The 12433-nt window shown below is 39.6% G+C and overlaps 1 protein-coding gene across 1 annotated transcript in view; it reads right to left on the bottom strand.

Annotated features, from left to right (window-relative positions):
* Positions 1–12433, bottom strand: part of LOC104920193 (transmembrane protein 65) — a 33141-nt gene that overhangs the window by 20359 nt on the left and 349 nt on the right. The window contains exon 2 of the mRNA XM_010732369.3: positions 11839–12173. Within this exon, the coding sequence (XP_010730671.2) occupies positions 11839–12139 (301 nt within the window). The 5' untranslated portion in view covers positions 12140–12173. The remainder of the gene's footprint in view (positions 1–11838; positions 12174–12433) is intronic.

Here is a 12433-nt window from a genome sequence, read left to right as displayed (position 1 = left end):
TAATAATTTGTTTGGTCGGAAGAAACTTTCCCAGACAGCAGACTCTCTAATCGTATGCTGTTAAATTATTCCACAGTACCTGTGACGCCCTGTGATTAATCTAATAAAATGTTCTAATCTGTCCCATTTTGATGCAATACATCACTATGTCCCCAAATCAGAAGCCTGTTCCTGCTAAATCTCTTCATCACTTAGGTAAAATGAGGCCAAATGACAATGCAGCTGAGTCACCGTCTCATCACCGTGGCATGAAAAAAAACACCAAAAAAGCCCATTAACGAAGAACAGAATCCTTCTAGATTTTTCTCTTCCAATACACCGGGCTTCACGCAGACATTTATTAGGACTGTGATAGCTGACATGGCTTCAGAACTCCTCTGGAACAAAGTATTGATTGCATGATATCCTTAATCCCCCAGAGCTGCTATCTTGAGAGAATTCAATTCCAACAGAAAGGAGTGGTAAAAAAATTTAATGGGCTGTGAAAAGTGGCTAACCACAATCACGATTTCAAACCAAAGCAGCTATGTTCCACTTTCCTCAAGCCTGCTATTTGTTTGAGTCCTCCAGCTGCAGAATCACCCATCGAGTGCGCATGTGGCATCTGAACTGTATTTACAGATAAACAAAAAATGCGCTGCATCACCGTTTTAGGCACAGATATTAACTGATGATGACAAGTCACCTACAGCAAAGCATTTCCTACATGGCCTACATCCTACTAAGATGGTCTGACTATGCCATTACTAGACCTATGCTGATAAAATTAATGTAGTTAATGTAATTACTAAGGTCTAGACACGCCATCTAATATTTAACTCCTGCATCTGACCATTAATGTGTCTTATCTAAGAGTCTGTTATATGCTTATTGGTGAAACTCTATATTCTCTCACCGAGATAGCACTAACTTTAAATGGCTCACATCGAGGCTCTCAATCTGAACATCCATCTACAAACACTGTGTGCCGGTTGGTTGGGTTTTACTCTGAGATTTTCACTTTCACTTTATTTTATTCCTTCCTCAGCTGCTTGCTGCTCTGAAATTGTCTATGGTTGAGGAGGCAACCACTGACACAAGTTCTCCTTCAGGGGTGAATGTTTAAAGGCGAGACAAAAGTCACGCTTTCTTGTCTTTGTTTTGTTGAGACAAATGGCTTATTTCACACTTTTGTCTCTTGATGCTGGTACAACAGGAAACTGAAGTGTGAGTTTTGGAAACTGGAGATAAGTCTATGAAAGAGCCCAAAAGTTCTCTCTCAGCAAAACTCTGTTATGATGTATAAATGGCTATCTGTCCATTCAGCTGCCTCAATATAAATCACAAATAGAGGCAATAAGATTTTCTGCAACTTCAGGTGCTGCTCTTTCAGTTAAGCAAAAACGCAGGGGCATTTTCCATTACAGGACTGTGCAGCAGTGCGATGCAGTTTGTCTGTGTGACTGTCTCTTTTAGTGTGCATGTGTCCTGGACTTTATGTTGACATTGTAAACGAAGAAACATCCTTGTTTTCCCCTCAGGATTTTTATTGATTTTTGAGTTGCACACCTCCTCATACGGAGAGGGGTTTCTCATTATCAGTGTGTGGTTTGATAGAACAACCGGCTGTATGAAGGGACATGGTGTGAGAGTGTATAAACATGCGTTTATATAAATCTATATCATCTGCATTTTGTGTCTGCGTGCTGGTATGTGTAACCAAGTGTTTGTGTATGAGATCAATAGAACAGGAACAATGGAAGGCTGGAACCATTCATCATCATGTGGACGGCACCTTGCTATTCTCGTATGATTTATGGAGACAGAAAAGAGGAAATTATACAGAACACAGAATGTGGGCCACAATAGACAGAACACTCATTACCAAACACTAAGGGGAAAAAACAACTTTGTTGCAGAAAGTTTTGAAAATATGAGATTGATTATCAATTTGTCCTTGCATGAATGATTAGATTTAGATAGAAGACCATATGACACATAACGGAAAGCAATCCTTAATTAAGTGTTTTAATGAAGTCTGGAAAAAAATGAGTCTGAATCTTGTGATTTGCAAATAAAAGCTCATTTAAAGGGAAGTCTATTTATTTCCCATCTGCTTCTCTTTACATGTCTACTGGAGGACTTTTGAATGTCATATTTCAAATTAAAACAGAAAACAAAAGAAAGTAATGAGTAGCTCCTAGTATGAAAATAAGAATAGAACAGTCAGTATTGCACCTGTGGGAAGAAATTACAATGCACTGAAGCATGACACTACAGAAACTCAAGCCTAACAATGTAGTACATTTCAGCAAAGTATCTTTTCCCCTTCTGTAGGTTCAATGAACTCTATATGACAGGTGGACAAATAAACCAGTCTATTCCCCGTGTGCCAATTAAATCAGCTTTAAATGGCTCGAAGCAAAACACAGAAAGTGACAAAAAAACAACCACAAATCTTCAAAATGTTCCTCCGACAAATGGAAAACCACAAGAGAAAGGAGAAAAAGACAAAAGTGGCTTTGTTTCCAATCCGTCTTACAGCCAGCAGGAACAAAGGATCAAAGCAAAGACGAAAAATGAAATATTTTTAATTGAGTAGTGGGATACAGCGATTTGCATATTGGTAACACGACACAGAGATAAAGCCCCTGGGGGACCACACAATTTATATGAAGGCTAAATAACAACATAATTTTTTTTTTTATGTATAAAATTTAGCCCACACTCCTCGTATTATGGTGGCAAACTAGAGTACAGACTCACACCTATATTATAGTAAATGCTCACCACATTTTTTGTTGCCAGGGGATCCAAATCCTGCGGCTCCTCTCTAGTTCACAGTAACGATTCTCACTCCAAGTGAAGCTGGGTTTCTTTCCAAGTTTATGGCAGCTAATTACGTGCACCTGGTCTCCTAGATATCAATTAGTCGTTAATCAGGTGACAGAAACCCATGCACAGGTGTTTTCACGTATTCTGGCTCTGTGTCGGTGTGTATCGATCATCTTTTATTGCTTCTGTTCAGTGTGGGCCTCTATTTGGCCGTGCTGGCATGCTGAATTTATTGTGCAAGGGCAGGGAAAATTACTTAAATAGTCCAACAGTGGCTCAAACTATATTGAATCCGTCTCAGCTGACAAGAGTGGCAAGAGCTGTGTGAAAGCTGCAGATTAAGGTTGAGCTGCACAAGATTTATATTCTGCATCACATTTGAAACTGTTCAAAAAGTAAACAAAGTATGGTGGTTTCAGTAATGTGAGAGATGTATCCACTGTGTACCATACTGCTGGAAACCACGGTGCAGTATAAACCAGGACTTCATAAGTCGAAGCACACCTACTCTTATATGGAGTCTACCTTAACCACGGTCCTCGTGACTTGAAAAAGGTCTATTCATCAAGAATAACAGAAGAAAGACCCTTTAAGCCAGGAGGCTGTGTAAGTCCCGTGGACCAGTTTGAAAGGATCATTTTCAATATCAGATTTGCATTTTACTTATATTATGTACTTTAAAGCTGCCATAATCAATATTTTTATATTGGGTTCAAATGACTAGGTGTGAAAGCAGTCATTCAGGGTGATCTATGGACCATTTTAGCTTTGTTCCGTTTATTACTTTGTTTTTACAGCACACAACTTTACTGTTTGGTTCATTGTCACTGCTCTCTTATCAGCATTGTTTCAAGACACAGCAGGCAGCTAAAACCTGCACACTACATGAATCAAACAGCAGACAGTCAACATTAATAGCTAGCTTGTGGATGTAATGAAGCAGTTCATTTCAGGAGTTTGTGGAGAGCAAAACAGCTTAAGGCAGAGTGAATATTTGACTTCCAGACTCCAAATGACACTACTAACAAGACAAATATCTACTAATGTACAGTCAACTCTTTCCCATGCAATCTCAATATGTTTTTCAGGCAGCTCAATCAACGAGGAAACTTGTGAAGTCAAGTTAAACAAGAATTTTCCCAAGTAAAACTACAAAGCAGGTGCAGGTCCAGGAAGATATACTAGCCTTAATATCTACTAACCTCTGTTTTGTGGGGCTGCAGTGAAACCAGCAGCCATGATTGTGTAGCAAGCTCAGTTACAGAAGCCTCTGAGGGCCCCAGGCACAGACCAATGAGAAAACATGGAGTGTGCTGTGGTACATCTCATATAAGTGTGAACGGGAGGGACAGAGGAAAAACGCAGTTGGTGAGGAGATAACAGTTTGGAGGTGACGATGGGTGACTGGGAGTTGTTTTTGGAGGTCATATTTTTCATGGGACACGGTGAAAAAACAAAAACAGAAAATGATCCACTCACGCTCTGAAGCTCATGACCTCATGATCAAATGGACAGGCTCATAAAAACAAACACAACCTTGAATATCAAACACATCCTGCTGTGCATAATATTAGTAAATGGGCTTCTGTGGTGCCTGTGTAATTTGATTCATGCCTTGATCCATCTGTCTACGTTTCACAAGAAAGAAGAGGCATATGCAGTGATTTCTCTCCTGACTTTCATACCTTCTGAATCATAAAATTTTAATTGGTGCCAGATTGCCAATTGGAAGACAATCTCATACTGCCCTCTATATAATGTATTTTGCCTCCCATCAAACTTGGCCCCTTTGTAGACCCAAAACAAAGAAAAGCAACTTTATTATAAGCAATATGCTAAAACATTTTACAGTGGTTCTTACGTAAAGAAATTTTTTTAGGGCAACATTTGATGTGATTGTTCAGTCAGAACTTAGACATTAAATCATATGATTCCCTTTCAGGTTAGTCATATGTTAAATATCTGGGTAATTTTATGGCTGGATATTTTTTTTGGCTTCATGCATATCATTTATATGTATGCACTTCTGTTTATACATCCACGAGTTTCAGAATTGAGTTTTGTTAGAAAAACAATGTGTCATTATTACTGTATTTTGTCACTGCCTGGTGCCAGTCCTAGAAGCAAGCATGTCAAGTGTAGACTGATGTTTGCAACTCTGTAACTCTGGATTTGAGAAGTTTATTCAAGATAGGTTTATGTTTGCCAAATACATAACGTTAGTGTTAAAAGATAGAGATATTTGTCTAACTACCTCTACTGACTGACTGATGACTTTATGTCTGGAGCCTCTTAGATTTAGCCACAATCATTTACATGATGTCATGTTTGCTTTCAATTCCAATTCCTCTTTTTAAAACATGTCAGCTGACAACATGTTAGTTCGGGGTGCTATCTAGCTATCTTGACAAATTGTTTAAAAAATGATAAGGGGTACATCTGCCACTGTTATCACTGTGTGCATACACATATAACTAATAAAAAAAGGTACAATTTAAAAGGAAAAAAAACTCTGGTGTAATCAATCTGCACCTTTATTTTCTAGCATCAAGTATAGCAGGACCATTTATTTCTTTTAGGGAGGTCAAAGGCCAAATAAGTTTAGGACCCACTGCGGTTTAGAAATGTTTCCAAAGAAGAATCACTGCGTCTAAAATCTTCTTGGCACAATGGCACTGATTAGTTATTAATGGCTACGGCTCTGTTGCTGGCAGCATACTGCACTCAACAAATACACACAGCGTGCTATTACAGTCTGCCTGATAAATGGTGCGTTTTCTGTACAAATTACCAGATAGCACTGGCACGGTATTAACTAATTAAGCAATTTGGCGAGATCATTGTTGCTTTTCCAAATATCAGCATAATGGCTTCATAACAGCAACATGAAAATGTTCAACAGTGCTGATGCCTCGGTTTTATTTTTTTATTTTTATGAGGCCGAAGGGAGTCACTCGTGCTTGTGTATGGGTCACAGCAGGTTAAATGTCACCATTATGCGGCACGGTGTGTGAGTCAGCATCACAATAAAACGTAATTACGTACGTAATTCAAACAGGGAGGCCATAAAGTGAGAGGATATGGCTTCCCCTTTCAACATAAAAGGTAGAAATAACACAAATAGGCACATATAAAAGCAGTAGGCTATACTGAGCGTAGTTAATATTAGTCCCCCCTTCGACATAGACAAACCTGAGGAAAGAGGATGAAAGCTTTGATACCTGCTGAATCAGGTCATGGTTCAAGAGTGGATTAAGATGAAGAAGAAACAGAGGAACTTTAAAATGACATATAAATGGAAGACAGTTTGATGAAAAGGCGAGGGAGTATGAATTATTTTGTAAGATTTTGTGATGAGGTGAAAAACAGAAAAGATGAATCCCTTCCTCTCCCTACTCTGTCTCATCTTTTGCATCTCTCATTAACTTTTCTCTACAGTATTTCTCCATCCCGAGCCATGAAGGGAAATCTCTATCTCATCTCCTCTCACGTTTTCCACTTCACCATCAGGCCTTCGGGAAAACAATGTTAGTTACAGTGGATGTCACTGAATCACTCAGTAACTGAACACAGAAGTCTAGATGGAACAGGATGTCGCTTATTAAAGGAAAGGAAGACATGCAGCAGATAAAAATTCATTATAATTTTTATCTGCTGTATGTCTTCCTTCCCTTTTCTTTAAATCTTTGCTTCCTTTCACTCTGCTTTTATGAGAACCCGAGGATGACTCTTAATTTTTTTGTAAAGTGAAAAGATGCCTTTATATGCAAATATAAAAATATGTTCCCTGTCTGACAGGTGTGAGAAATAGGTTTTCTATTTACACAAAAATGTGCGTGGGTCAGCATTTACACTCAGCAATACAGATTCAAATTAAAACTCATGTAAAGAAAGTTACTTTAACAAAAGAATGTTGGGTATTTGTTGTCTGTACTGTTTCTACACTATAGAGAGTTAATTATCATATTCATAATGCTTTAAAACCTAAACACAGCATTTTTCTGTCCTTCAGTAACTCGATACAGCTCATTAGTTTTTGCAAGATAATTTCAGTGGTGGGTTTATCAGCCATTTTGCATACTGCTAAAAGTACTATCACAGTCACCATGCCTAACTTCATGCATATGCAAACATGCATACTTTGGGTTGAAAAAAATGAAGTTAATATGCTAAGTAATGTGTTGGCCACAGCCACACAATTAACACTCACCAACATTATTACCACATGTACAGTCGTTACATAAAACACTACTGTTTGTTTTTGTTTGTAGTAAGTGGTCGTCACATTGCCAGTTAGTTTAACTGAGTTATATTATTTCTCTTTGCCTTTTAGTAACCTGAGGAGGAGGGGGAACTTTAATATGATGATAAGATGATTCAGATATATTCAATACGAATATCAGCACAGATTTTATTAGTCTACGACAAGTGGGTCAGTATTTACTGCTTGGTCCAGTAAAAACTATAAATGCTATATGGGGAACATAGGGTTTAAAGAATAATTCTGATAAGATGATTCTGATAATAAACATAATATATATGAATAATAATATTCTCATTATCATTACTACAGTGACCCCCCCTCCCCCATTTCTAACCTCTACTCATATTAAACCATCCCAATCAGATTTAAATAAACATTACATTACAACATTCTACATTCATGCTAAATAACTCATATTTTTTTAGTTTGATGTGAATTTTGCCATCCCGATGTTAGATGGTTATTTCAAATATTTTTCCCAATCGAGCAGCTTCTCTTCCATGAAAGGGCTGTGTAAAAATCACTAAACTGAAGCCTCTATCTATTATCTAGTCTCTGACAGTGTAATTACTGAGATCTCAAACGTGAAAATGGGAAGTCATCAAGATCCAAACGTTAACTGTGCTGTAGGTATCGTATGTGAAAGAGGTTTTAAGCTGTGTTTTTGTTCTATAATGAGTTTTATTCATCTATGCTTTCATGAGGACTGTCATAAAATAACATTTGATATGATCTTTTTTGTTGCTATCATGATTTGTTCTCCATTTCTGGCTTGAGTCAAGCGGGATATACTGACCCAATCGTACCAGAATAATAAAATTTGTATTGATATTCTTATTAAATATGGGTGAGTCACCATATAATATTAGAGTTAGCTCCCTCGTTGTATTCACTTCTCTCCCTTCCTGGCTGTTTACTTCTCTCCTTCATCCACTCACCTCACCTCAATCTTCCAACTTGTCTGCTTTCCTCAAACTCTTCCTCCTCGTCTCTCCTCTTACTACTCCACTCTCTATTACTACTAGTACACGAGGTCATCAAAGCTCTATAAATCTTCCTCAGTCAGGTAAATGTGCTCGTGTATGACCTTCACTACACCATGCTTCTTCCACAAAATATTCCGCTTGTCTCTGCTCAAACACTATCCTTGAGAGTATCATGGCTATTACCCTCTGCCCCTGAAAAATGCTGTGGTACAGTGCAATGGATCGGGATGTTTTTACAACTGACCCCGCTGTTCACAGCTCTATGTTTTAACAGTGTTCAATTCATCTGCTTTACTAATTTGTTTTGGACCACAACGGACAGTTGTTTTCAGCTGACAAACAGACAGTGTGCTACCTGTCCAGCATCCAAGAGCAGACAAACAAAGGCAGCAACTATCTGGTGATCATAGCGGACCATTTAGCAGCTAAAGAGCCAAATATTTCTCTAAGGAGTTGGTGGAGACCAAAATTAGAGCTAAAAAAATGAATACTGGACTTTACATCAACAAGTCACCAGAAATACAACTTGGAGTGATTTTTGTTTTTTATCCTGCGGCCTTGCACTATACTGCAACCAAAATGTCATACATATATATATAACTTAAATCTATGAGCAGAATCCAGAATGAAGTGAATGCATTCAGTAAAAATAGCTACAAGTAGTATGGGCATACTGCAGTAGACCCCGAAGACTGCTAAGTACTGAGATATGTCAGTGAGTTTCGACCACAGGCAGACATCGAGCTTCCTCTCCACTCAGTGAACCCGCACAGAAATGTCAGGGAAAATAAGAGGCTTGCTTCAGGTGTCCTGCAGCCTCCGGGCAGAATAATGATGGATGCTGATAAACCTGTCAAAGAAAATCAATCTCTCAGCTACTAAGACAGTGAGAGAGGGAGTTTGGCAGTCCAGCAATCACTGATTCAGCTGGTCTTCAGCCTGCATATACAGTAGGTAAGACAATCCCTGAGGGTTTTTATAGCATGAAGGTGAGGACGTCAGCGAGTTCCAGCCCCATAGGTGATAACAGAGGAAAGAAGCTGTCCTCTGCATATAGTCATCTCAGTACAATAGCTTACATTATTCTCTTATCTTTAATTAAGAATTTGTGGTGCTTTTAAATTTGATTGGGGCTGACAATTCAGGAGGGGAGACAAGTTCTGAATCTGGCTCAAAATGTCATAACATCTCTCTGTTTTCATGCCACACTATCCACTTTTTAAGAACGCTTAACATTCTCTAATATTCTGCAACAGTATTAACAGTAATGGTTTTAAGTTCTGGCTTTCCAGTCATGAAGTTTAGCTATTTTAGTGGTCCAAAAAGAGTGTGATACTTTTTGTAGCCTCAGTGTGTGACACAAAACCCTCCACCACGAGCCTCGTGAGGGATTTGGCACTGTTTGTTCAATGCTGATATTGCAGGGTATTCATGCACAGGCTCGCAGCATGTGGTCAGGATGCAATCCACCACATCCGACAGGGAAATAATGATGACCTGTTAGGCTCGGTGAGCATGGAGAATCCTATTGAAGCGCCTTGTAATGACGGGTCGGGCTGACAATCCCCAAGAGGCCGGATACAGAGTGGGAACGAGGAAGAGAGAGGTAATTCTCATCAGTTTTTTTGTCTGCTGAAAACGAGTACATTTCCTCTGCTCACCGTGGGGAACAATTTAGTCCTGAAACGACCGTGCAGGAATCGAACAGGGTCTCGTTTTATTGACCTCTTGCTATCACGAAAGGTGTGAACACGAAACAACATGTGATGGTCTTGTCAATAAAAAAAACCCAGCAACTGTTAAGCTTATCTATATCTTCACTGCCATTGCAATGTGTGTCTATATTGACTAGTTTTAGCATTATTATCACTGCAGAAATTATACTTATAACCACTAAAGACGCTATCAGTTGGGAGAGGCATTGCTGGCCTGTTATATCATACATGGAGGGAAGTAACTGACTGCTATGTCCTGATCAGTAATATAAATCAATACCATCTCACATACTATAGCCTTCCCTCCTGCAGTTCTATTTATATTTTTGATGCAGTATTATATAGAGAGTGAATTATGATACCTGCAAACAGAAATTCTGCTATGTTGATTTGTGTTTTCACTCTCCTCCCCCCTAAAAAAACACTCTTTTGATGGGGTAAATGGTGAAAAGAGTTTTGGTGGAAAAATGCCTCAGAAGAAGCAAATGAAATCTTACATTGTAAGATCAATGTCAGAGGTGTGATTATAATAACAATGACAGTCTGGGCTGTGATTTGCACATCATTGCTACTTGTTAGCCCCACATTCTGTACACTGAGAAGAAACAGTACAGACATGACACTATTCATAGCAACTAGTGTGAGTATGTTCAACATTCGGCAGTGTGCTGCGATATGGTTTGAAGGAGCATGGTGTGCAGCACACTGTGAGTTCATCAGTTTGTAAGTTTAGTGAACTAACAGGAAGAAGCACATATAAAAATAAAGGCACGAGCTCCAGAATGTTGGTGCGGAGGAACTGAGAGCTTTTATTTATTATTATTATTTGACATCAAGATATTTGAAGCTGCATTGTAGGATGTGAATCATTTGTCCATCATGAGACACCACAGTAAAGAAGGCACCACTGAAAACTCAACACACTTCCGCTGCAACCCCCGCAGGAATAAAGCAACCGTGCCTAATCTTCCATCCACAATTAGACTCAGTGCAATGGAGAATATCTTCACCGATACATTGACAAAGCAAAAGGAATGTTGATTAAGCTTCCACCGCATATTATTGCTCTTTTAAATCTGATATACAGCAATGTGGCGAGGGTGAAACAAAATTATGAGAACCTATCTTTAAGTACAGTCTCTGCACTTTATTGCAGGAGAGAAATATAGAGGGTGACAACAGATCAGACCGGCACACTCCCAGAGGGAACCTCATGTACTGTTGAGCGTCTTCATCATTATGTCGCTCCTCGTTCCTTTCCTCTATTCATTTCTACCTCTGTATTGATTGGCCCACTTCCTAGCCCATATTCTCATTGTTATGTTTGATGAAACCCATTTAATGTCTCAACCCTGCACTCAGGGACCGAAAAACAACAAACACCTACTGGTAGCACTTTTCACCCTCATGCTGTACCAAGAGGAATCATAAACTGTAGTGGTAAACGGGCTGGTGAGATAAAAGCATTTGGTAAGAACTAGATATGTCAGGGATGCTACTGCTCAGCAAGTAAATTGGAGTTTCCAGTTCGCCTGATGTACAGTTTTTTGTAGAAACAGATGAAAAACAATATGTGACAGCAAAACCTTCATCCCTTGAGGTGAGGATACTAATCCAGCATCCTGCTCCAACATATATATTCATACTTTTGGTAATAATCTGCTGCTGTATTGAAACATATGAGTGTCTGACGGTGTACTCTCTACTGAAACACTGATGGATGGGTGTGCACATGAGTGTCACAGTCATGGCATACATACTATGATTGATCACTACACACAGATGTAGGTCAGAGGTCAGAGGTCAATGATGAGGGTCAGCTGCAGAACAGCACACTGGGAATAAACTGGCTAGTAGATTAAGATTGATGCAAAAACATCAGAAATTAAAACTTGATTTCGATTAAATTTCATTTTTTGATTATGAATTTTTAGTCAATTCATTTGTTGTATATTACAGACTATTCATTACTTGTTTGGCTCAAAGAGGGCGGCTGATATTCCTGCTGTATGCCACCCAAAATATAAATATATTTAGTGCTGTATGCTGCAGTACCTACCTTGAGCTATGGCTATGGACTCGAACCTGTGCAGTTCACGCAGGAGACAGGTGCGCTCAGACGGATGAAGGCTATAAATAAACTCCTTGGCTCCCCTGGGCGAGTTGAGTGGCTCCACGGGCTCCTTCAGAGGGTGCGTACCGAGGTTACACCTCTGCACCAGCATGGAGAGTGGAGGCTGTGAGGCGAACCGGGATGCTATGGCGGAGGTTTGGTGGTTGCTGAGTCCGGCTGTGGTAAAGCCAGTCCCGGCTCTCAGAGAGAGCACGGGCCGCAGGACTCTCCGCAGGCAGGGCAGCATCTCTGGGATGGGAGTAGAGCAATGCGCCGGGAACCTGATTGGAGAACAGAAGAGGAAATTACACCAGGCCGCGTTACCACTTTGAGCCTACACTCATCCAAAACACATGACAGGAAACCTGCTGTCATTTGTAGCCGATCGCTGCAACGATCGAGTGAAAACAGCGATGACATCCTCCATCTGGAGGCAGCCTGGGTTATTTAAGGGCAGAATACGGGCCTGACTGGAACTATAGCACATTATATTGATTCAAACCTTACTGTACGCTCCTTTAGTGAAACACAAAGTAAGAGA

This window comes from Larimichthys crocea, chromosome XIII, assembly GCF_000972845.2.
Source record: "Larimichthys crocea isolate SSNF chromosome XIII, L_crocea_2.0, whole genome shotgun sequence".
Lineage (NCBI taxonomy): Eukaryota > Metazoa > Chordata > Actinopteri > Sciaenidae > Larimichthys > Larimichthys crocea.
Note: the sequence above shows the minus strand (reverse complement) of the source record. Positions and strands in the feature narration are given on the sequence as shown.